At 47.1% G+C, this 26509-nt stretch overlaps 1 protein-coding gene across 1 annotated transcript in view; it reads left to right on the forward strand.

Moving 5' to 3' along the window:
* The window catches only part of PRKCE (protein kinase C epsilon), a gene marked incomplete at its 5' end in the record, with an annotated part of 508578 nt that overhangs the window by 304269 nt on the left and 177800 nt on the right, over positions 1-26509 (forward strand). Inside the window, 4 exons of the mRNA XM_082672441.1 lie at positions 11250-11409; positions 13470-13504; positions 14861-14946; positions 18153-18282. Coding sequence (XP_082528567.1) covers positions 11250-11409; positions 13470-13504; positions 14861-14946; positions 18153-18282 — 411 coding nt within the window. The remainder of the gene's footprint in view (positions 1-11249; positions 11410-13469; positions 13505-14860; positions 14947-18152; positions 18283-26509) is intronic.

A 26509-nucleotide genomic window follows, 5' to 3' on the forward strand; every position in this document is an offset into this window, starting at 1 on the left:
GGTAATATTTGGCCATAACTACTACTTCCCGAGAGCCCTGGTGACCAAGAATGGATATCTGCGAGAAGTTTGCTGAGATTCAAGGCAGGGCCTGTGTCCACAGTTCCCTCTGGACAGAGATAACTTACTCATTTGGGGAATTTGACCTCCATTTGTACTTCATTAACACTAAGACCTAAGCTAACTGGGTCTCCCTTAAGCATCTGTGGCTTCAGAATATTTTCTTAGGTTCATTAAACTAGAAAGAAAAAAAGGTTCTCCCCTCCCCCATCCCCATCTTTTGTTCTTGATGATTTTCGTTTTCCGCGTATGCGAGTTTATAGATATGAGACCCCAAATTTAGCAGGTGTCTCTGTTGTTTTGTAGAGCTAGTAGAAATACATTTTTCTCCTCACATCGTGACTCTTCTTTCCCCAACATTCTTCTGTCTCTCTGGAAGACATCTCATGGAGAGAGAGGAGTTTCTGAGACCCTAAGATGCAATCCTGGAAATTCATTAGTTTTTCCAGACTGCAGTGTTCCCTGGAAAGAGGTGTCAGCATCAGGTGGGTGGGACGCATTGCGTGTGCGTGTGCGTGCGTGCGTGCGTGTGTGAGCCTGTGCACCTTGAAGGGGCACAGGGTTGGATTCTGGATTGCTTTGCTTTCAGTTATTGAAAGCATTATTGTTTTTGACCTCCTTATCCCTCTCTCTACATGCAGAATTCTGGTCATAGTCTCCATGGAACATAAAACTTTTCAGAAAAAGTTTAATTTAAGCAGGTTTTTGAAGCCAAGGGAGAAGATATAAGTTCCACGGGCACTGTGGCCATGATGACTGTATCTGTAGAAGGACCTGGGGCTTGTTCACCTGTGTTAAGCTTCCCAAGGAAAGTCCATCCTCCCAACACCCTGCCCTGGAAACTGGCTAGACCTGGGTTACTTGGAGGGACAATGGAAGGAAGGTGAGCTCACTTCGTGGTCCAAGGGATGGGGAGAATAGATTGTATGACTTAAGACAAATCCATCTGCTTTCTGGAAAGGTGTGGGGTTCACTTGGCCAGTTACCAGCCTGGACTTTGTGGCTTAATAATCATCTTTACTTCTTTTCATCTTCTTTCTCCATCTCCTTTGTCTTACGGGTCTTTCATTGCCTATTTTTGTTTGTTTTTATCTCCTGATTCCCTGAAACTATTCTTCTTTCCTAGTTAGCCTGATAAATACCCATCTGGCCAACTTCCTGGGAACCCTGCTCAGGACTTCAGATCTCTCTGGGGAAGGCTACGGTTTTTCTTTTTAATTTTAACTTTAAAATATTAGTGACAGTGCAGAACTGCCTTAGCAAACAGAGGAGTTTGGGGAAAGTAAAGAGTGAGTTCATTGTGGCATTTTGGGAAATTGTGCAGGCGGTTAATTTTGAGAAGGTCTCTGGAGCCTGGGGTGACGGGGTAAGGGGACCACTTGGGCATTGGAGGGTGTCATTTTTAGGTCACTGTCCTTGAACCTTTCCGAATCCTGCCTGCCGCTGACTGGATGATGTCGAAGGGCTGATAGCAACAACACTGATGGGTGTGGGTTTTTCAGTAAATAATCCCATAACCTTTTTGGCCGGGCTACCTTGTCATTAAAAGGCTTGTGATATATTTGAAAAGGGGGGTGTCAACCTTCACTTGGCACTGACGCCCCCCACCCCTCCACCCATGACCACCAGCTAGCACCTGGGAACGGACAGATGCTCTGCTGAGACTTCTGCCACTGCTTTCCCACAGGCATTTTTTAATAGAGCATTTTAGAAACATGAACCACAGACATGACCTCGTGGACATGAGCTCCACAGGGCTCAGGTGCCCAGGAATTCAGCAGCAGCTAAGTTTCCTGTGATATGAATCACAGGACCATCGCTGGTACCAGTGAGGACTCTGGCCCCGCCCTTGGCTGATTTCCCTGGATGAGAAGCCTCTTTGAGCATTTAGCAAGTCTGCCTGGAGGGGTTTTGCTCTGCGGTTTTTCTCCTGGCAAGTAGTGACTTTTCCTGGGTACCAGAAGCATGTAGTAGTTCCAGTGTGACTGCAGTGTGTAATTTTGAATGGATGGAGGAGGGAGGAAGGGAGGGAATGAATAAATGCAGACAGGCAGGAGGCAAGGAGACTTCCTGCTTGCTTAAGGACGATCATTGTTCTCCAGTGGTTCTCCATGTCCCCATGTGCTCTGCATCAGAGCCTGGGTGGTGGGATTGGGGGGCTGCCCGCCCCCTTTCTCCCTGGTGTGCTCTCCCTCAGTGACCATCCCATTGTCCCGCCACCGCTGGGTTTGACCTTAGTTTACCATAGCGCTACTCTCCCTACCCTGTCAAGCGTCCAGATTTTTCACGTTTTTTTTTCCCCCCAGCAAAGCACAAACTAGCTTAAGCTTTATTTTAAATAAGTGGACAGAGCATACGCCCTGCCATGAACACAAAACAGGTCATTCAGAAAGTAAAGATGAGAAAGGAGAAAATGGTTTACATTAAATTTGAGATGCTAATCTTGAAATGCCACCAGTGCTCTTCTGATTAGATTACACACAGAATAGCACATGCAGACAATTCCAAGCCTCTCCTCCTAGACATTTCTGCTTCACATTGTGTGGCTCTTTGGAAAGGCATAGATAGCACAGACTAATCTCACTCGCGGAATTAATTGCTGTTTCCTCTTTCCTGTTTTGAACAGAAATTTTCTTTATTGTGTGAGCACAACATGTAGAACATAGTCTTCGGCACCACATAAATATTTACTTAATCATTAAAACTCACTGTCATGTAGCATTTGTTTCAACTTGAAAATATTATAATCCATCTTCCTCATGGAAAATAAAATGAAAAGGCACTGCTCCTTTGATTTTCAGTACCTAGTTTTGTTTTGTTTTGTTTTATTTCCGTGATCTTGCATTTTTAACGGTAAGTCCATAAAGTTAAACCAGAGATTTACTGAGAGGGAAAATTAAGTAAACTCTTCAGAGACTGAGTGGGAAAAATTCCATTTAGTGTCTGTCAGGAGCTCCTCCCCACACCCCAGTCATAATCACCGTTGTCCGGACTGTGATGGTAGTTCCTTGCTTTGTTAGTGGAGGCTCATCTACTAAGGACCAAATCCAAAGTATTTGAGAAGAATAATCTAGAGAGTGCCTATGCCCCTTCCATTGTGGCCAAGAGTCTGTGCTCAGAGCCCTGCCTTCCAGCCAGTATCCACATAATAAACATTTTTTAGGATGTACAGTTTTTTTACCCTTCAGAAAGTCTCAATGTGTATTTCTCCTTATGCTCTTTGACGATATTTATCCTTTTCTCTTTCTTATTTTATTCAAATATACACTATACACGTTTCCTAGTTTTCTTTTTCTACTTATTCTTTCTAGGTGGACTTAGCATATCTGCTTTTTGAATCCACTGCATTAAATTTTACTGTGTGGGTGTGTTATGAATTAATCAGTCCCCTTTAGCTTTCTTTTCTAAGTCTCTAGATGAGAGCAGGATGCATGTGTGGAGAGGTGGGTGGGCAGCAGCCGGGAAGAGACTTCCATACACACAGTTGGGTACCAGGGATCTAGGCTATTCCGCCGTCCTTGGGAGGTGTGAATGGATGGGCCAGGGTGAGAATTCCTGAACTGACATTCACTGTTAGCTGTGTGACCTTGAACAAATCAGTCATTAACATCTTGGGGCCTTGGTTTCTTCATTTGTAAGTCAAGAAGAATACCACCTCAAGATGTTAGAGGGTGTGTGTAAGTTGCTTTCATACCTCGTGTATATGTAATGATACCTCATGTATATGTAATAGTACCTCATAGATGTGTAACAGTACCTCGTATAGAGAATAATACCTCAGATGTAAGATGCTTAGCACATGCCCATACACGCAGCTTCAGAATCATCCAGGATTTGACAGTTATTTAGACAAAAATACCGGGATGGGGCTTCCCTGGTGGTGCAGTGGTTGAGAGTCCGCCTGCCGATGCAGGGGACACGGGTTCGTGCCCCGGTCCGGGAAGATCCCACATGCCGCGGAGTGGCTGGGCCCGTGAGCCATGGCCGCTGAGCCTGCGCGCCCCGAGCCTGTGCTCCGCAATGGGAGAGGCCACAGCAGTGAGAGGCCCGCGTACCACACACACAAAAAAATACCGGGATGGCTGAGTTATTTTCTTTGTGTCGTGAAATAACCTGCCTTGAAGACTGTATTCACTCTTTGCTTGGGTTCCAAGATGAGTCATCCGAGGACATTCCCATCCTTTTTCGAACTAGTCACATTTCTTACTGCTTTTGTCCTAGAGCTGAGTCAATGCTCCTTGCCCAGCCCAGTCTTCCCGAGAGTTCTCCAAGTCTGAAGATGGAGTCTGCTTCTCCAGAGCCTCTGATGGATGGGGTTGGGGTAGACCATGACGACTCTCTCTTTTATTCACAGTGGCAGGGGTGGACCATCTGGGGGCAGCCGGACCCCAGCAGGGGTAGGTTTTGCTGGGCAGGGGATGAGGCAGTTTCACTCCCTCTCAGTAAGGAGGTGCCGTGTTGGCACCTGGGGGAGAGAATGTGCCAGCTTGGTGTTCAGGCAGAGCCATTGCACTAGCTCTTCTTGATGGATAAGAAAACAGAAGCCCAAAGAGGTTAAATGACTTGTTCTAGGATACAAAGCAAGTCTGGGGCAAAGGCAAAATTTGTCCAGTCTCCCAGCACCTATTTTAACCCTACTGGTAGAAAGAGAAAGTCAAAAGAGGGAGGTCAGAAAAAATAATGAAGACCACCCATGACGTACTTGCTTGTGGAAAAGACCCCTGTGTGCCCTGAACATCAAGAGTAGGTGACCTTCCTGCAGTGAGGAATGACACTGGTGCCCAGAGGCGGCCGGTCATGCATATTGGTCCTTCTGACTGGTCCAGGCTCCCAGCTCAAGGGTCTTGGGCAAGCTTGATCCTTGGGTTTGGCAGTCCTTGTTACACATACCCAGGGAGGAAGTTTTGGCATCTGGGAGTTCGTCAGCGTTAGCCTCTTAGAAATTCCCTGCTAGATATTCTTTAACTGAAAGGCATTCCCAGAGCACTGAGGTTAAGGGTGCCCATGACCTTGTGTGGGGGACTGTGTTCAGTCTGGTCAGCTCAGCCCCCTTTTTGTGCAGGAGGACATGAGATGAGGTGAGGGAGGTGATGACGAAGCAGTGAGACCTTCAGTAATCAGACTGGCCAGAGGAGGTGGCATAGGGTTTGGTGCCAGGGGCTGCCTCTCCCTGTGTCTCTGAGTGTCCCTCTGGTCTAGACCGAGAAGTCTCAGCCCAAGGAAAAGGGGCCAGCTGAGACTGATGCACAGAACAATAACTGCGAGGTGTGGGTTCTTTGTGCTTCTCCTGCCACTTGCCTGCAGCCTGTCATAGATTCTTTTGAGCACTGGGGCTGTAAGGTACCTATTGGTGTTAGAAGCCCCTAGGAGATTGAGCTTATAGGCAAATCAAACCAAGCAGAAAACATTCCTGGAATGTTGTTAGAGATTGGAATTGCTGAGGATCTCACAGCTGCTTCATAGGGTGTCTCCTTAGCTTTATGCCTTTGTGAATTCTTGTCACGGTATCTGACCGGCCAAGATCTTCATTTCCACAGAAAGTTTCACGAGAGTTATCCAACTTTGCGTTGGCCTTTCCCTCACTTGAGTCACCCCTTCTACTGTGTGGTAGATGCAGCCATAAAACAAAGGATCTGTGTAGGGCAGGAAGGGCCATCGGGGAGGAAAGCCAGCATTGGTTTTGCCTCATGGGCTGTGGCAAATGAAACGTTGCCCCAGGTGGGTGTGGCCGAGTGCATCCAGTGACGGCAAAGAGCATCCTTCAGAGCAAGTCGCAGATGTAGGGGCAGGTGGGGTGACTCTTCACGCAGTTCAGAACCACAGGCAATTGGGGAAGCCAATAAAATGTATATTGTCTCTCCTGATCTCCATGCCAACATCTGGTGCCCTTTCCTCCTCATTCACACCATGCAGCCCCCCATTCCTGCAACACGAGGGACCCTTCCATTACCTAATGCTTTAGGCAGAACTGCTTTTAAAAGTCATTAAAGAGCATTAGAGAACATTTTTTCAAATATACAAATACATACTCCCATCATCCTAATGTAACGTAATTCTTACTTTCATGTTACCTTCAGCCTGCAAACGTGTTTTACGTAGGGTTGTGTTCCTGTGCCTTCTGTTTCCCCACGTTCCTACATAGTCTTTCCCTACCATTTTTAAATTGCTATAGATGTAATATAATTCATTAGACCATTCTCCTAATGTGAGACAGTCAAGTTATTTCTATTTGATGGCCGATTAGACATGCCATGGGGAACATCGATAAGTTATAAGTGTATAGCTTTTAGTTTCTGTTTAATTATTGACTTGGCAATTCCTTAGGAATTAAAGCTTAATCAGAGGTTATGAATCTGTTTGTGATGTTTGCTATGCACTGTAATATTGCTTCTGAAAATATTATGTGACATTGCCTCTAGCAGTGAATGAATAAATCAGTTTCACAGCAGCCTTCCAAATAGCTGATAATACCATTTTAAAACAAATTTGTTTCTTTATTAGGCATTAAACGGTATGTCAGTGGTATGTCAAGACTGCTCTGCTTTGCATTTTAAGAATTCCTAGTAAGAGTGAATATTTTATATTTCTCCTCCTATAAATTTTATGTTCATGTCATCTACACATTTATCTATAGATAAAGATTTTGATGAATATATTTTTGTGTGTGTTTTTTAATACTTTTTTTTTATTTATTTATTTTTGGCTGCGTTGGGTCTTTGTTGCGGCACGCGGGCTTTCTCTAGTTACGGTGCGCGGGGGCTGCTCTTCGTTGCTGTGCGCAGGCTTCTTCTTGCGGTGGCTTCTCTTATTGTGGAGCACGGGCTCTAGGCACGTGGGCTTCAGTAGTTGTGGCTCGCGGGCTCTCAAGCGCAGGCTCAGTAGTTGTGGTGCATGGGCTTAGTTGCTGCGCAGCATGTGGGACCTTCCCGGACCAGGAATCAAACCCGTGTCCCCCGCGTTGGCAGGCGGATTCTTAATCACTGTGCCGCCAGGGAAGCCCCTTGATGAATATATTTGGATTTGTTGATACGTAGGTCTCTATGGTATGCTTGCCATTGAATTGGAAACTAATCAAAAGGGAACAAACAAATCCAAGTTGTAGAATGTTCCATAAGACAATATCCTATATTTTTCATAAACGTATCATAAAAGAAAAATGTCAAGAAAATTGTTCTAGATTAGGAGATTAAAGAGACATAGCAACAAATGCCATGCATGAACTCTAATTAGCTCTTGGATTAAACTTTTGAAAACAACAGCAACGATAAAGGACATTTTGGGGACAATCAGGGAGATTTGAATATGAACTGTATATTGGATAGTTATGTCAGTGTTAAATTTCTTGACTTTGATACTGTGATTATGTAGGAGAATGTCTTTGTTCTTAGGAGATAAAGGCTGATGTATTTAGGGGTGAAGTGTTGCTTCAAATGGTTTGGCAAAACTATGCATCTGTCTATCATGTATTTCATATTATGCAATAATATATTGTAATTAATATAATTATAACCATGCCATAATATAATATATCATAATGATATTATGTTAATGGCATACATATATTAATATATTATGCTATATTATATGTAAGTATATAGTATATAAATTATGCATGATTTATTTGATATATATGTTAATTGGTATTATACACACAAATATATATATGTATTTATAAATCTTTTACCCCCGCACCGTGCACTCTCTCCTACCCATGCGTGAGTGTGCCTGCGCACACACACAGTGCGTTACTCCCTTCCCCGTGGAAGCCGCATTTTAATAGAGACCCTTCACATCAGTGGGAAATGCTGAAGGGATCCATTGCTAGCAGTGACTCCAGGCCCAGCAGGGAGGTTCTCTGGGGCTGCGGAACCTCGTGGCCCCCCTGTGCAGAGGTGTGTGGAATGGGGGTGTTTTCATCAGCCAGGGGCCCCACCCCCTTTCTCCTGAAGCTTTGTGTGCAGGCCTCCTTGGAGCATGAAGTTTACCTGTGTTCTTCCTCTCCTGTAGCCTTTTGTCTCCCCACATCTTGGATGCAGAATCTGACTTTCAAAAGACAGGGCGTATATGCTTTGGGGCAGCGTAACGGAACCCTTTGGGGAAGTTAGATCAGAGAGACCCCACCTTAGCAGGAGCTGTCCTTGGCTCTCTATCTACCCTGTGCCCCAGACCCTCCCATCCCCCAGCCCCCACCCTCTGCAGGCTTGAAGCAGCTTCTCCCCCGGTGTCAGTGCACCCCACCAAGAGGTCTTCAAAAGTAAATGGAATTAAATTAATTGGTTGCTGCATTTATCTATTAAATCAGTGTAAGCACAGTTTAGAATGTTCAGTTTGGTTGCTGTGGTCATTTCTCTAAAAGGTTGAGGAATAAGGCCGTCAGGGAGCCCTATAACCCCCGTTATAGCAGTGCTCCCTTGAGAAGACTAGATTGAACTCATCACCATTTTAACTGAAAACACAATTTCCAGGATCACAAATGACTCGCAAATCTGAGAGATTCGTAAATCAAATTGCATCTTAAACACATTAGGGCTTACTATTGACATATATTCCGTGGTGAATCCTTCTTTGAAAGAATTTGAAGGGTGCCTTGTACAAAGAGAATCCACATCCCCTGGCCTGAGCTGCCCAGGGCTGAGTTTTGGGGTTTGGATTTTTGTAGATCAGGTTTGTAGCAAGTAAGGGCTATTGAAAAGATTTGTTTTTTTTTAAATACCACATTTTTTCCAGCTTATAAAAATAGAATAGTCTAAATATACCGAAAAGTAGGAAGCAGAAATGAAAGTCACCTCTAATTGTACAGTTGAGTGATGATTGTCATATTTTTGCGTGTGTGTGTGTGTGTGTGTGTGTGTAGATGTCTCTAGTTAGAACTGGGATCTTCCTGTGAGAATTTGCTCAGCTGGCTCTCACCCGCTAGGTTGTGGCCAAGTAGGAGGTAGTGGGCTTTCTATACCCAGAGGTAGTCGGTGTCAGAGACTGTTTGAAACAATAAGCACCAGTTAAAAAGGAAACCCAGGCAGGGTGGGGGCTATGAAGCAGGAGGTCCACAGGCAGACCCCCGTCTGGGTCATCAGGGGCAGTGCTGAGGATGCAGCCTGGGAGCGCAGAGGGCAGCCTCCAGTCAACGGCCCCGCCTGTTTGCTTGCAGGCTGCTTCCCTCTAAAAGCACACGCTAGGCATTTGTTCCCCGTCGTTCTTGCCTTTTTCCTCCTTCAGTTTGATTTTCTCTCCACTCCTACCCTCTCTGGATTGACAAGATGCCCTTGGATTAAACAGATGTTTGGCTCACACACATGACCTCGGCTGCAGGGAACCTTATTGTCAAAGAGGCCAGGAGGACCAAAGCTTGTTCCCCTGAGGACTGACACTGTTATGCTGGAGTGTTGGGCACTGGCTGGTGCCGGGGGGATTTGGGGGGCACGGAACCTTCCTCGTGCATTTTCAGTTGTGCCATGCAGGTGACCTTCCAGGGCATACTTGAGAGTGACAGGAGCTTGGTAGGAGACCCATAGCCTGTATCCCCTGCCCTCGGGAAAGCCACAGGCAGCGCAGCTCTTCCTTAACGAGAGCCACCCCGTGAGAGCTCTGGGGACTTACTGTAGGGAGAGTGGGCTGTCCCTCAGAGCAGCATGTGGCCGGTGGAACCTTGACGTCTCCCTCTCTGGGTTAGAATCTGGGCTCCACCACTAGACAACTGTATTAAGAGAAACAGGCTACTTGAACTCTTCATTCCTCAGCCTGCACACCTGCAAAAGGCGGGTAATAGCAGTACCCCTCAGGTGGGGTTGTTGTGATGACACGTGTCATGCATGTAGCATAGTACCTGCCAGAGTGTAAGCCCTCGGCAAACATTAGCCATTATCATCACCATCTTAGTCTCCTCAGGCTGCCGCAACAAAATACCACAGACTGGGAGGCTTAGATAGCAGGTGTTTATTTCTCACAGTTCTGGAGGCGGGACGTCCGAGATCAAGTTGCCAGCATGGTTGGGTTCTGGTGAGGACTCTCTTCCTGGCTGGTGGACAGCCACCTTCTCACTGTGTCCTCACACGGCAGAGAGTGAGCCAGCTCAGGTCTTTTCCTTTTTAAATATTTATTTATTTATTTTGGCTGCGCCGGGTGTTAGTTGAGGCATGTGGACTCTTAGTTGCAGCATGCAGACTCTTAGTTGTGGCATACATGCAGGATCTAGTTAGTTCCCAGGGATCGAACGGGGACCCCTGCATTGGGAGCATGGAGTATTACCCACCGGACCACCAGGGAAGTCCCACTTTTCCTTTTCTTATAATAGTATTAATCCCATCATGGGGGCCCCACCCTCATGCCTGCATCTAAACCTAATTACCCCCCAAAGGCACCCCCTGCAAATGCTATCGCACTGGGGTTCAGGGCTTTAACATATGAATGGGGAGGGGAGGGCAGGGGTGGCACAAACATTCAGTCCATAACAATCTTTATTATTACTTTTGTTGTCCCTTTGCAGGGTGTCCTTAGGTTTGGGACAGGCTTCCAAGGGGAGGGAAGGAAGAAATGAGGAAGCTCTTTTTGTCTCCAGTAGGGTCTTCAAGCCCATGGTGGTGGTTCTTGAGCCTTCTGGAAACTGTCTGCTTTCACAGTGTTTTATTTCCCTCTCCTTTTAACCTTTGGGGAAAGGCTCTTTATTGTCCTAGTCTAGGTAAGAGGGAGAAGGAAGAAAAGTCAGGTTTATTAGGCAGCCGGGGGTGGAGGGAAGTCACACCACTGACTCCAGGCCACGCCCTTTGGTGTTATCCCCATTGACGGAGGACAGTGCCCTGGGCCAGGAACACCAGCAGTCCAAGGTCACGCTACTCACAAGTTTCAGGGAGATTTGAACGCTGAGCCTTCTGACCCTGCACCCTTGCAACACGTAGCTGGTGTGGGGAGCAGTGGAGCGGCCAGACCTGGAGCAGGACTGGGGTTGGGATGGATGCTGAGTGCAGCTGTCATGGCAAAGTGCACAGTCTGAGCCTTCCCATCACGGGGTGCTTGCTCGCTGGAGCTGAGCGGTGAGACTCCTCAGACCCCTGAGTCCCTCGACCAGTGGAGGCTGCGCCCACGCCCCCTTCTACCTCCATATCCCCGAGGCTGGAGTAGCTCTCCTGCAGGAGGTTATTTCAAGGGACGCTAATCCAGACTGTGTTTTCTCCTGTGCTCTTATCCTTCCCCAGCCCCCAAAGACAATGAAGAACGCGTGTTCCGGGAGCGCATGCGGCCCAGGAAGCGGCAGGGGGCTGTCAGGCGCAGGGTCCACCAGGTCAACGGCCACAAGTTCATGGCTACCTACCTTCGGCAGCCCACCTACTGTTCCCACTGCAGGGATTTTATCTGGTAAGGCCCTCTTTCCTGGAAACCTCTAGTTACGCTTTCTTGGCAATGAGAGGTGGGGGGAATGAGTCAGGAGATTAGAAACTTTACGTAAAAAATGCTGATGTGCTTTATTTCTTTTTCTGACTACAGAAGACTTTTCTGGAAGACTGAGTGGTGCTTGGGGGGATAGATAGAAAGAAGAAACTGGTTCCTGGTGCCTCTATACTTAGGATCATATCATACATCATATTTAAGGAGTTAAGATTTTATAATCAATAATGGTATTGTGGTTTGTTTTTTTAAAAAATCCTTATCTTTTAGAGAGGCAAGCTGAATTATTTACAAATGAAATGATAGGATGTCTCAGATTTGTTTAGGAAAAATATAAGCTGGAAGGAGGGGCGAGGGGCCAGGGGTAGAGATGAAACAAGGCTGGCCATGTATTGATCGTTGTTGGATCTGGGTGATGGGTACATGAGGGTCCACTATATTCATCTCTCTCTTCTAATATACATCTGAATTTTTCCATAATAAGCTTAAAATATTTGATTGCCAGTATTTATAATACAAAACAGTTCTTAGTAACTGTCATAACACTGGTGCTGATAGGATGCTAAGATTTCAGAGGAGGGAGAGAGGAGCGTTGCCTGGAGTGCTCAGGGAAGGCTTCCTGGAGGAGGTGGCATTTCTCCTTTCATGATGACTAGGATTTTGATAGGCAGAGATAGGTAAGTAGTAGGCCTTTTGGGGAGGTGGAGAAACATAAGGAACACTGGCCTTGGGGATAAGCAGGGAACTTTTGATGAATACCTACCAATGTGTCAGGGTCTCTCTTTGGCTCTGGAAATCTCTAATTAACTCTTCCCAGCATCCTATGAGCTATGTATTATGAACCCCATTCCACTAACAACAGTGCTGAGGCTCAGAAACGAGACCAGTCTACGGCCCCCCAGCTAGGAAGTGTCAGAGGCCTGATTCCATCCCTGGTAAGCATGACTAATAGCTCATGCTCAGTCTTCCTGGCATCCTCTCTGAAACTGATGTGGAGTTTGCCAACACACTGGGATCCTGCAGGGGAAAGTGAACAAGCCCACACTGCAACATGAACCCAGAAGAGGGACATTCGAATTGCACTGAGGACCCCCTGGATTCCCATGGTATCCAGGAAAGCCTCATCTCATCCTCATGGTGTTCTAGAACTAATCATAGAGGTTGGCGTGGACATCTGAGGTGACACAGCTTAGAGCAAAGTCAACCTGACTGAAGCAGAAATAATGCCCCACTCCACCCTCAGACGTGTCTCATTCCTGGGGCTGCCAACCATCTGACCTCCATCTCTGTATTTTGGTCAGGAATAGGGGGAACAGGTTCTGAAAGCTTAGTCTTAGAGACTCAGGTCTTCTCTAACCCGTGGCCAGCACCACTCAACTCTAGGCTTCCTTAGCTGCAGCCCTAATGACTTCTGGCTCCTTTCGCTGGGCTGGGCTTTCACTGCAGGGAGCTAACCACTTGGTGACGGTGCCCCGAGGACAGGGCTCAGGCCAGGTGGGTTGGGTTGTTCTGTGTCCAGGCTGACCCTAAACCTGCCCTAGGGGTACCCTACTCTGGCCATGGAAGGACTCTCTGGTGCTGACCTTCAGGTGGTAGATTGAGCTCCCAGTCCTGGCCACAGACTGCCCCATAGCCCTTGGCTGCTTCTGCAATGCTCAGGGACTGTGTCTGCCAGCAACAGCCCTCCTCCACGTTTATCCATGAAGAAGGGCACACTCGACGCCTCGAGGCCTGTGGAAAGCAAGCAGAGTCTTCGTGGCTTTCCAGAGCACAGCTGGGCCCCTGGAATGGTTGTTTGTATAGGAAACTGAGCCCTGACACTGACCAAACCTTGCACCCAGTGGCCTTCAGAGAGAGTCATTTTAAGGCACCCTGCAACTGGGAGTGAGATCACTACCCCACTGCTGGGTGGACTCCAGTGTGCTTGGTGCACTGTGGGCAGCGACTGGAATGATGGGAATGGGCTGGCTTTGTGTGGCTTTTGACCTACTGAAATTCATCTTCTTAAAGGGCCGTGTTCTTCTTTTCAGGGGTGTCATAGGAAAGCAGGGATACCAATGTCAAGGTAAGAGGGTATTGTATGAAGTAAATCCTTGGGGCCCCCAGGTCGATCCAGATCACCCCTGCTCGTGGGAGGCGGGTGCTGGGTTGGGTGACATCCAGAGCTCTGTATGCTGTGCACACTTACGCTCCCTCCCCACAAAGCAAGGCCCTGATTTTCCTTTGTCCCTGCCTGGCCACCTCTCCCCCATAATTGTGTGGGAGCGGATGTGCGGGACCACCATCTGCAGGTGTCCCAGGGGTCTCAGCCTTGTTTTGTAGCCTCTCTGGTGCACCTTCTTCTTTCCCCATGAAATGTAAAACTTCCGTAAGATGCCCATTAGAGGCCGCCTGTGTCGTGAGCCGGGTTCTGTGTGTTCTGTCAGCTCCCTCACTCTCCCACTCCCTGAAGAAGCTCCCTCGCCAGCTTGTCTTATTCAGTATCACTAATGGTCCTTGCTGGTTCTCTTTTTTGTCTCTTCAGTGCCGTCATTAGCTCTTAAACATTTAACAGTCACTTAAAAGTATGGGAGCGTTTGTTTTTTTCCCCAGTTAACTGACTACAGATGCGAGGTTAAGTTGTCCAGAACTGGATGGTGGGTATGTGATGAGGTCATGTTGAGGTTTCTCTGTGGTTGGAGCTGGGAGACCATGCCGTCTCCTCGCCCAGCCACTGGTTGACTTGGGTCTCACCCCTGGGGGACTGGGGTAGCTTCTGTGGGACATGACTGTGTCTCGGGGGTAGCATGTACGCAGTTACACACGTGAGACTTCTTAGGTTACTTGCAGCTACCTGCTGCCCAAAATGGCCCGTGACACTAAAGACGGAGCTCTAGGCCACCTTGGGGAAGTATTACATTAAATGAGATTTGTGTTTGGCACAGAAGGGCACAAGCAGATCAAGAAGCTAGAGCACTTCTGTGCCACAAAACATCCATTTGCCTGCTGCCGGCCGGCCGGCCTGCCTGTCACCCCAGCCAACCCTGGTGGGACCCTGAATGGAGCACATTCAGAGCGGCAGTTCCCTGGGTAGACAGTGCTTCATGGCTGGCCATTGTTCCCTGACCTTGGCATAGAGAAGCAAGAAAATTGATTGATACTCCTGAAACTAGAGGAAACTGCTGATGCCCTTTGGATATAAATGGTCCATTCTTCTCCAGAGCACTTAGGAAACCCTAATGGCTCTGATGGCAGAGTGCTTTGAAATGACTGCATAAAGGGCTTCAGGTAGGGCGTTACATTAAGACTTGGCTACAGAGACAGAAGGGCGCGGCTCCCCCCCCCGCCCCCCCGCTCCTCTGCAGAGACCTAATCGAATCTCAGGTTGGAACCTTTCTGCCCCTACTTGTCGCTCAGCCCTCTCGTGTTTTGCTCTTTGCAGTTTGCACTTGCGTGGTCCACAAACGATGCCATGAGCTCATAATTACGAAGTGCGCTGGATTAAAGAAACAGGAAACTCCTGACGAGGTAAATATTTATAGCATTGAAATTCTGGGCTTTCTTCACCGCCATCCCCACCTTCCACTGCCTCCTCTGTGGTCCCCGAGAGAAACCTTATCTCTTTGAGGTCCCGCTGCTGTCTTTATTGTGTTGATCAAAAATGAAGGGAGTTGTCCACAGTCTTCCAATGTGAGGTACAGCCTACGGAATGAGTGTGGCTCAGAGTCGGGTTTAGGTGTGTGAATAGGATGCCAAGAGCTGTGTGATCCCCAAATGAAAGACCACAAGGAAAATGTGAGTTATTTTATGTCATTATCTCATCGGAACAGTGAAGGGGCTCACTGGCATGTCAAGGGATCCACACAGTTCATAAGTAGTAAGAGACACAACATGCAAGCGGGAACCTTATCTTTATGAGGTGATGGGGAAATGGAGTGGGATTAGCAAATCTAAGAAACACTCAGGAGCCTGAAAGAACCACACTAATAACAATAATAGCTGACATTCATCGAGTACTTGCTGTGCACTGATTTAAGCACTTTATCGTATGGTTTTTAAAGCCTTAACAACCTTAACGAAATCCATGTTGTTATTACCTTCACTTTCCAACAGAGAGAATAGGAGCATGGAGAGGTCAAATTAACTTGCCCCAAACCTCACAGCCCAGTATATGAAAAAGCCACGTTCAAATCCAGCTAGTCAGTTCCGGAGTCTGAGCCCTTGACCACTGTGTTCTCTTAATCTTAGAAACTAGTGTTAGATTGACTGTTAGAGAAGTTGTTAGGGGTAAGGAAGAGAGAAGATTCGACTTGAAGCCAGGTTTCTCCTAACTGAGTGATTAGGAGAAGAGTGGTTCTACTAACAGATGTAAAAACCTTTTGGGGGGGCTTCCCTGGTGGCGCAGTGGTTGAGAGTCCACCTGCTGATGCGGGGGACGCGGGTTCGTGCCCCGGTCTGGGAGGATCCCACATGCCGCGGAGCGGCTGGGCCCGTGAGCCATGGCCGCTGGGCCTGCGCATCCGGAGCCTGTGCTCCGCAACGGGAGAGGCTACAACAGTAAGAGGCCCGCGTACCACAAAAAAATAAAATAAAAAAAAACCTTTTGGGGAAAATGACAGGTGTGAATCTAAGTAGAGAAGTTATCTGTGTTCATGACAATTGATTTCAAATACATGATTTTAATTCTTGGTGAAATAAATAAATACTGTATAATCAGGCCAGTAGATTTGGGAGTCAGAGAGGCCTTGGGTGGATTTATAATCACCTGGGTTTATAATCAAATGGGTTTATACTTTGGCTTCTAAAAGGAGTCACCTATAGAGATCTTCTACCTGCTTCTTAAAAAGAATTCAGCCAAGTGACATCTCAACATCCAAAGCATTTTCCGTCTTTTATCTCCTTTTGATTTCACGCCATCTCTGGAAATCAGGAAGGGACGAGGCTTAGATTGAGTGTCCCATGTCCCTGGAGGGCAGACAGTACAAAGCACCAAAATTATTTACAGAGGTTCTACTGACAGGGTAGAAATTGCAAGTCACTGTCACCCGGGTCTCCTGGCTCCTGGTCTAGGATCATAACCCGAAGTATGTTGTTACCCTCATTAGTTTAAGTAAATGAAAGAAAAAGATGATTAGCTTGCTGTCTGTCTGTCTTCCTTCTTATGGACATTTTATTGAGCGTTTATTGAGCACTTCCTGTATGTCAGATAATTGTTCCATGTCCCAATGAAATAAAGAGGAATACATGATTCCTGCTTTCAAGGATCTCATAAGTCTCAGTAAGTTAAAAAAAAAAAAAATCTCGTAAATCTTATGAACTGCGAACCTCTACAGGTTTATTTATATTCACAAATAGGCACACCTATGCTGCAAATCTACGGAGGGGTGGGCACGATTGTTTTCAGTAAATACTGGGATGCTGGTGCTGGGGTAAGTGCACAGTAGACAGCCGATGCACCTCAAGCAGGGCTCAGTAAGATGCTGGTGCAGCGGCAGGCTCAGCCATTCCTTGTTGCCGGGTGATAAGGAGGTTGATATGAAGCTGAGTGACCCTGAGGGTGTGTGTGCACATACCTCGGTGTTTGTGTTCACATTCACGTCTGTGCCCAGCTCTCACCACCCCCATGAGGGCTTTTCACTCACCAGGCAGCAGTGAGCCAAGGACAGCTCCTCTGCTCTGTGCCGTCCCTAATGCCTGGAGTAGCAAGAGTGATGCTCTCTCGAGCCCAGGGGCTCTCAGGTGATGGTGCCCTGCTGTCCTGAGAGGGGCAGATTTTGTTCGTGTGGCTAGAGATGTATCAGTAGGTGGAGAGCGTCTCTTAGAGGGCAGAGGGAGACCCCTGCTGACGTCTTGCTTCAGTTAATGTTTCCCACCTCTTCCACCCCCAGCGTGTCATTGACCCCACAATCTTGTCGTATTAGGTGGGTTGGGGGTGTCATCCTTCTTTGCTGGATAAGGAATCCAAAGCCCCGAGAAGTCAGGAAACTTGCCTGAGACCCCACAGGGGGCTGGTGGCAGACCCAGGCCTGCAGATCAGATGCCTGGACTCCTCTCCACCATCCTCTGCCCTTCTGTCTTGCCACCTTCTCTTTACTCCTTTTAAATAATGAGTGGCAGCATAGTGGTTAAAAAGCCTGGGCCCTGAATTCAGACCCACAGCCTCAAATCCTGGCTCTGCCACGCACCCGCCTGCAGGCCATCTCTTAATCTCCCTGTTCCTTAATTTCCTCATTTGTCAACTCGTGCGCACCCCGTAGGGTGGTGGTGAGGTTTAACTGAGCTGGTGGTGCCTGGCCTGTGGTCAGCACCGACGCCTCAGCGCCCTTAGTGGTCACCACTCAGTGTTAGCCATCTCCATCGTGGTGGTTGTTGGTCCTAACTGATGACCTACAGTTTCCACGGCTGTGCTGGGTTCTTGGGTGTTCACAGAATCCCACATCCACCATCAGGCTGCAGAAAGACTCTGCCTAGCTAGGCTCTGGTGCTCAAGCAGCATTAAAAGCACATAATGACAGTTCTTTAAGGTCAAAATGTGAGGTACAGGTTGAGTGCTGTGTGCCATGGGAGTTGGAGGTCTGGAGTCCCGGAGGGGACTGGTGGGGGAGCAGAGTCCAGCAGAGCAGCAGAGAGAGTGGGATAAGGGTCCCAGCAGGGAGGTTCTCTTCACCTCTTTCCCAGGGCAGCTTTCAGAGCAAGGAGCTGAGCGGTGACCCTGTGTTTTGCCGTCCCTGCAGGTGGGCTCCCAGCGGTTCAGTGTCAACATGCCCCACAAGTTCGGGATCCACAACTACAAGGTTCCCACCTTCTGCGACCACTGCGGCTCCTTGCTCTGGGGCCTCTTGCGGCAGGGCTTGCAGTGCAAAGGTAAGGCGCTGGTCCTGGCCTCCTCCCCCCGCACCTGCACCCCGATGTCCCTCCTCTTAAAGAATCTTTTCGTAGCCTTGAGAGCGCGTTCCAGGCCTGGCCAGAGGACTGAGCCCAAGCCCTCGCTAAGCCCTTATTAGTTACTCCGAGCATTTGTTAAGCCGTCTCTGTGCAGAGGCCATTCAAGGGACTCTGTAGAGGGAACCAGAAGAAGGAAGGCATGGTTCCATCTTTTAAGATAGTGAACAAGCTGGGGAGACAAGATGAGCCTATGAAAGTGCAGAAGAAATGTAAGGAAAAAATACATTAGAGTAGAAGGGAAGAAAAGTTTTCAGAGGTGAGCCCTGAAATAAGTCATAGAGATTCTTCTGTCACCATCTGTGGTTCAGAGCTTACTCTTGGAAGGAACCCTGCTAAAGCACTGTCACATCTTATTGATCCTTTGTAGGCCTGTGATAGATGTTATATTATGCCCATGGCCCCCATGAGGAAACGGGCTCAGAGACTAAGTAATTTGATCATGTCATGTAGCTTGTGAGCAGAAGTAGGGTTTGAACCTTGACTTCTGAGTCTTGAGTTTCTTCCTGTTTCCTGCTGTCCTGCCTGTGAATTGATTTCTGCTCAAATGAGTGTGCTAAGTGGCACAGGTTATGGCATGTAATATGGGGAGGTGGGGACGTACCCTGGGGGCCTGGATAGAGTGTCCAGTTTCGCAAGCTGGTCCCAACCTGCTCACAGAGTTGGACAACCATGAACTATTGGGCAGGAACGTCTCATGGACATTATTTAAAAACAGTGTTTTGTTATTTTAAATTTAATTAAAAAATGAAAAACATTAAATTTTATGAAATTACTTTGTTATAAAATCAGTATTTTATTATTAGTGAATGTATTATTGATAAATACCTATTGTGGAAAAATTGGAGAAAGAGGTAAAGTATAAGAAGGAAAGCTGAAGCCATGAACCAATTGGTCATTGAAGGGATCCCAATGAGAAATTATGAGGACTGGAAATAAGGTGCTGGCTGTAGTCGGAATAAAGAAGGAAACCCACTTAAGAGGTATCGAGGAGTGATTTATTGGCTGTAGTGACGAGATCCAACTGGGAGGATGGCGACACTACTCGCTGAGACAGGGAACACATGAGGGAGGGCAGGGCTGGAGGCAGTGATGGTGGAGTTGAGCTGGGGGCATGTTAACTTTGAGGTGCCTGTGGGAAGTTTACATGGAGCTGTCTGACTGTTGGACGTTCTCATCGAAACTCCGAGGAGAAGTCTAGACTGAGCATTTAGATTTGGGATTTGTCAGTGTCTAAGTAGTAGTTAAACCTATAAAGTAGATGTCATCCCCAGGATAAGTACCTTGAGTGTGAAGAAAGAAGAAAACAACTTGGGAATCTGGGGGGTGGGGTGGGGTACCAGCATCCTAGGATGAGTGTGCAAAGGAGCTGGGAGGGAAAGACCTCAGAGGTAGGAGGAAAAGTAGCAAGGGATGGCATCATGGAAGCCGAAAGTGTAGAGTATTTTTTTAAAATTTAAAGAAGGAAATGATGGATAGTGCCAAATGGTTCCAAGAAGTTATTAAAGTAAGAAGTAGAACATGGGAAAATAGAACCACCATATGATCCAGCAATTCCACTTCTGGGTATTTTCCTGAAGAAAATAGAAACACTAATTTGAAAAGATATATGTACCCCTGTGTTCATTGCAGCATTATTTACAATAGCCAAGATATGGAAGCAACCTAAGTGTCCATTGATAGATGAATGGATAAAGATGTATACACACACACACACACACACACACACACACACACACACACACACAATGGAATAGTACTCAGCCATAAAAATTAATTAAATCTTGCCATTTGTGACAACATGGATAGACCTAGAGGGTATTATGCTAAGTTAAATAAGTCAGACAGAGAAAAACAAATGCTGTATGATTTCACTTATATGTGGAATCTATAAAACATCAAGTGAACAAACACAAAACAGAAACAGACATAGAAACAGAGAACAAACAGGTGGTTGATGGGGGGAGGGGGGAGTGAAATAGGTAAGGGAGATTGAGGTAAAAACTTCCAGTTACAAAATAAGTGAGTCAGTCACAAGGATGAAGTGTACAGCATGGGGCATAGACTCAGTAATACTGTAGCACCCTTGCACGGCGACAGATGGCAACCAGACCTATGGTGCTCATTTTGTAATGTATAGAAATATTGAATCACTGTGTTGTGCACCTGGAACTAACATAGTGTTGTAGGTCAATTATGCTTCAATAAAACTTAAAAAAAAGTGGAACATGGGGTTGGATTTAACAGCAGGGAGGCCACTAGTGCCCTCAGCAGGAGCTGTCTTGGTGGGGCAGTGGGGATGGATGCCCAAGTGCAGAGGCTGAAGTGAGAATGGAGGGTGAAGTATTTTCAGGTTATTTTATATAATCAGGAAAAAGACAGTGGAAATGCTGAGCCAGGAGAGACAGGGGACCATTGACAGAACAGGGACAGAGAGATGGATAGCCCTTCTCCCAGTGGAAGGAGAGCCTCAAGGCCAGGCCAGGGTACAGATATGTGTCCTATGTTGGGGAAGGGAGTCCAGGAGGAGGTGATTAGGCAGAGTGATCATTTAAGTTCTGAATCTTTTGAGGGCATTGCAAATAAAAATAAGGATTTCTGAAACAGGAGATCCTGTTCAAAGTTGAGGTGAGAAGTGGGGGTGGTGTGGAAGGCGTGAGCAGGGTTGGAAACAGCTGTCGCGGGAAATGAGGACGGCCTGCCCCAGGACAGGAGGAAGTGCTGGCTGCTGACACATCTCGTGTCCTGTGTGAGCTTCCCAGACATTCACATTTCCCTTTCTAGAATTCTAGCACGTGACCTGAAAGAAACAGGGCCTACCCGAAATCCTTTTTGCCATTACGTGACATTGAAACAAAGGAAGAGAAAGAAAAAAATGCAGCAGGAATCTCAGATGTTTTCAGAGGAGTGATGCATTTTTTGGAAAGTTGAGTGGGGTTGCTGGGAAGCAGAGTGCCTGCTTTGGATGGGACTCTGATGAAGCCATGTCTGGTTTTTAGTAAATCTATTAATTATTGATCTATCTAGGGAATCTAAATGAAGATTCGTCATATCATAAATATTGATAGCTTTAGAAAGCAGCCCAGATGCCCAGACGCAGCAACTAGGGCTGTGGGTCCCTGGATGACCCCGGGAGAAGGCAGGGCCCAGGGACGGTGTATTCAACTCTGTTTTGGCAGGAAACACTCTCAAGCCTGCTCAAGTAAAGGACGGGATGAACGAGGCTGCCTAGAGCGAGGATTCTTGTTCACTGGAGCCCAGGGGAACGTGAGGGGGTCAGGCCACACAGAGACGGGAAGGTAAAGGCTGTTCAGAATTTAGGGCCCCCAGCAAAAGTTCACAGATGTTCCCTGTCCTTTTCCTCTGCTACCATGACTCGGCCATTTCCTCCTTGCTCCTTTCCTACTCTTGCTGTTCCTGTCTCTCTCTCTCAATTAATAGACTTTACTTTTTTAGAGTAGTTTTGGATTCACAGCAGAACTGAACTGAAGGTACAGAGATTTCCCATATATCCCCTGACCCCACATACACTGAGCCTCCGCCACCATCACCATCTCCACCAGAGTGATACATTTCTTACAGTCGCTGAACTTACACTGACACATCATAATCACCCAATGTCCGTAATTTACATTAGTTTCACTCTTGGCGTCGCTTTTGATCCTTTTTCAACCTCAAGTCTTTCTGCCCCTGCAGGACCTTACCCTGTGGAGAGTTTGATGACCAGAAGAGGCCAGGAAGGGCCAGGGCAGGGGCCCCTCGTGTCTGGGTCTAAGCCTGGTTCCGCTCCTATGATTGCTAAGAAAAGGAAATCAAGACTTAGTTACCTGCCCGGGGTCCCAGAGCAAGTCCCCATGGAGCTGGAGTTAAACCCAGGCAGCGGGCTCCTGCCCTGGCTCTGACCCATGCTCCGTGCCCTCTCCTGCTCGGGGAGACTCCGTCAGATCCTCACCTCTGCTGCATCAGGCTGGCTTGGCCTCCTGGACTGGAGCCCCTATCCCCTGGTCGTGGTGGGACACCAGCCACTTGGCCTGCTGGTCTTTGGCTTCAGCTTTGTTGCCCGTCCCGCTCCTGGCGATAATCGGTTTAGGTATTTTTAGTGAAACCAGTTTCTCTCGAGCCTGGGTCTATAGGGAAGGATCCATGAGACTGTCCTGGTCACTCTCCCTTCAGCCTAAAATTGCCTGAGCCACATGGGTTCAAGTGTGGTGCATGTACTCTTTCAGGGATCGTCCCTCTGTCAGCCAGGGAGAGGGAACATAATTAATTACCCCCTTTTTACTGGTGGAGAATGGAGAACAGTGTGCAAAGGGGGTACAACAAGGGGCCTGTGGGACGCACCTCTGTCCTCCGGGCTGCCACCTCCCTCCCACAGCCCAGAGGGGACAGATGCTTGGAGGATGCTCACGGGCTATTTTTGGTAACTGAGTCCTTAATCAGGGCAGAAAAACACCAGCACTAAGTGATAAGGCAAAATATTTCATTCCTGTCCTTTGTTTTTTTTGTTTTGTTTTGTTTTTGTTTTTAGCTGTGCCACGTGGCTTGCGGGATCTTAGTTCCCTGACCAGGGATTGAACCTGTGCCCTCGGCAGTGAAAGCACGGAGTCCTAACTACTGGACTGCCAGGGAATTCCCTCCTGTCTTTTGTCTTATGATTTGAGTGCTGGCGCAGTTGCTGTGTCTCTCTCCAGGCTCGTTGAGGGTCTGTCTGAGCCCTCAGCCACTATTAGTCCAGAAATCAGCTTCAGACGTTCAAATATTAGCGTCACTGAGGCATTTGAACCCTTTTTGTTCTTCACTTTATTTGAACTGTGCTGCTTCCCCAACCTGACCACCTGCAGTGAACCCCCTAGGGTCCTTTTGCACCTGTGTTTTGTTTTTCCATTGACTCATGGAGTTATTTCCGTGTGGAGGTAGAGACTCCCAATACCTTAGGATTTGTGTTTCCTTCTCTAAAGAAGATGTGGGGTTCTCACGTGTCCTGTGGGTCACTGTCCGCCTCTCTTCTGCCCATGAACTCACACTCATGTCTCCAGCACAGCCGCCCTGAAGTCATCAGGCACCGAAGGGCAATTTAACAGAAAGCCAGACCTCTTTTCACAATCCACAGTGCCCTCCTGGTTTGCCGGTCCCCATCTGCGGTGGGCTCCCTACTCCTGCCTGTCCCCTCTGACTGCAGCTCTGTACCGAGGTGGAGGATAGGTACAGGTGGGAAAGTTCTGGCCTGGAAATTCCTGAAGAATCTCCTTCCTGGCTTCCTGACTCTCTCTCAGATCCTATCCTAGTAACAGCTGTGATCCGAGCCTGCTTTTGTGGGCTAAGGGGCAGAGTGTCACTGTCTCATGGGTAATGAAGAACAGGCCATCTTGTTTAGGGGAAACCCCTTAGGCAGAGAACTGTGGCCAGTGAAGATCCCAGATTAGGAGTCCAGGGAACTGGTCTGTCCTGGTTCTATCACTGCCTGGCTGGGCAATTACAGGCAGGGCCCATTGGCCAGGTGACCCCAACTGCCCACCTACCTTCTGAGAATTATAATGAAAGTAATGAAAACAGAGTGATCTTAGCTGTATATACCTCGTGGAGTGGCTGCAAGAACCATAAAGGTAGGAGGAAGGAAAGGTCTTCTCTCTTCCTCCCTCCCTCCCTCCTTCCCTCCCTCCCTCCCTCCCTCTCTCCCTTCCTTCCTTTTTGGATATTTAAAAAACATTAGAGACATGAAAAAGGATTTTTATTCTCATCATTTTTGAAAATATCAGCCCTTCACTATTATTTTTTGACAGCTAGGTTCCTTGTCATTTCTTCAACTTTTATTCGTATTTTTAGAATTAAAAAAAAACACAAGGGGCTTCCCTGGCGGTCCGGTGGTTAAGACTCTGCACTTCCATGGTGGGGGCGCATGGGTTCAATCCCTGCTCGGGGGACTAAGGTCCCTCATGCCGCACAGCATGGCCAAAAGACAAACAAGCAAAGCCACAAATAATACATAAATAATTCTCACTAGGAAAGATTCAAGCAAGACTTAAGTCTTAAGCATATGTATAAAAAATATTAAAATCCTTTGTGTTCTTTTTCCACATCCATCCCCAGCCTTAACTGCTACTAACAATTTGCTGTGGATCCTTTCAAGCCTTTCTGTGTGCATTTGTTGCATGAATACTTATATACACACATACACGCTGTAATAGGCATCTGTCGGTGCATAACACATTATCCCAAAACCTAGTGGCTTAAAACAACCAATATTTACTACCTCAGAGTTTCTCTGGGTTGAAAATCTGAATGCAGCTTAGTTGAGTGCTTCTGACTTAGGTTTTCTCGTGAGTTTGCAGCCAGCTGACAGGTGGAGCTTTGGTCTCATCTGAAGGTTCAACTGGAAGAGAATCCCTTCCAAGCTCACTCATGTTGCTGTTGGCTAGAGACATCAGTTCTTTGCCACATGGGCCTCTCCAGAGGGCAACTTACAGCATGGAAGCTGGTCTCCTTCAGAGCAAGCCAACAGGAAAGCAAGAGGGGATGCCCAAAACAGAAGCCGTACTGTTTTGTAACCTAATCTCAAAAATGACACCCCATCACTTTTGACATTTTCTGTTCGTTAAAAGAGAATCACTACATCCAGCCCCCCATTTAATGGGAGGGAATGGTGTGAAGGGTCAGATACCAGAAGGTGGAGATTATTATAAGCCAACTTAGAAGCTGCCCACCCCCCTTCCCACCATACACACACACACACAGAAATATGATCACTTTCTCTGGGAGGCCTACCCTTCTACAAACTGAAGCTCCCATCTCTTAACTTCCTTCACCTTCCTCTGCTTTTTTTTCCTCTTTAAAACAATTGTCACATTCTAATAACTTAAATTACCTATATTTTATGTTTATTTCTTTCTCTCCTAATCAGAATATAAGATCCATGAGGGCAGAGGTTTTTTTGGTCTGTTTTGTTCTCTGCTGTTTCCCCAGCATCTAGAACAGTGCCGGACACATTAGCATTCAGCAAATGTTTGTTAATTAAATGCTATAGGCATTGTTCTGTAATTTGCTTTTCCTACAAGTCAGCGTATACAAGGTTACATCATTCTTTTTACTGGCTGCTTAATGTTCCACATCATGGGACATTCCATACATTATTTAAAGCTTACCTTCTTGATGGACATTTACTTGTTTCTGTGTCCTCACCATTTAATGCTGCTGCAGACATCCTCATATATGCATCTTCATGCATTTGTATGAATAATTATGAAGAAATGCTCATAGAAGTCCTGTAGTAACTTCAAGCCCTATCTTTTGTGGTTGAACCACATAAGGAGGGAATTACAGAAGGACACTTTTCGTCTGTTTGTTGCTTGCTTGTTTTTACATAAGTCATGTTCACTGCCTGCTTCACCTTCTCGTGCCTCGACATTTAATTTTGCATGATCAGAAACTGCCTGTGTAGTGACTTCAGGATTTCAGTTACCTATTATCTGCTGGGGTCTGGTCATTTTTGCTGCCTATGTGTTAACTAATTTCCACAGAGTTAGAATACACTGGAAAGCATGGCATCCTGGTTTGTGCAAGACATCAGGGAGAACTTGGAGATAAAACATCACTTTAGTATTCTAGAAACTTGCCCTCTACTTGGGCATTAAAACATAAGTTAAATATAGACAACAATTCAAGCAGTGAATCAGAAATGCGTGTGAGCAGTTCAAGGGCAAGAGAGGCCAACAGGAACTTGGTCAGGACAGGCTTGCTGGGGGGAATGGGGCTTGAGCTACACCTTGAGGGAGGAGAAGGACCTGGAAAGGAGGGCAGGGGAAGATGTTCTAGGTAGGTAACGAGTTACACCTAGAGGGCAGGGGAGGAGGAAGCAGTTCCCTGCTCAGCACTGAAATGCCACAGGAGTCTCCTTGGTTGATTCTGAATCCTTGCAGTAGCACCTGGCAATGCCTGGGGATCATGACAAATGCCCCGCATCATAAGTGGAAGGTCAGTGGGAGACTCAGTCAGAGTTTTCGTCCGAGGAATGCCACGTAGCAGACAGTTGGCCAGTCATTGCTTCTGCAAAGCTCTGAATGGTGGTTCCAGTGCCCAGTCTCTATCTGGTGACAGTTGGTGCCCAGTTTAACCCCCAAGGAGCTCCCCTCTAACCTCCTGTTCTCATCTTCTG

This window comes from Grampus griseus, assembly GCF_964374135.1.
Source record: "Grampus griseus genome assembly, chromosome: 15".
Taxonomy (NCBI): Eukaryota; Metazoa; Chordata; class Mammalia; order Artiodactyla; family Delphinidae; genus Grampus; species Grampus griseus.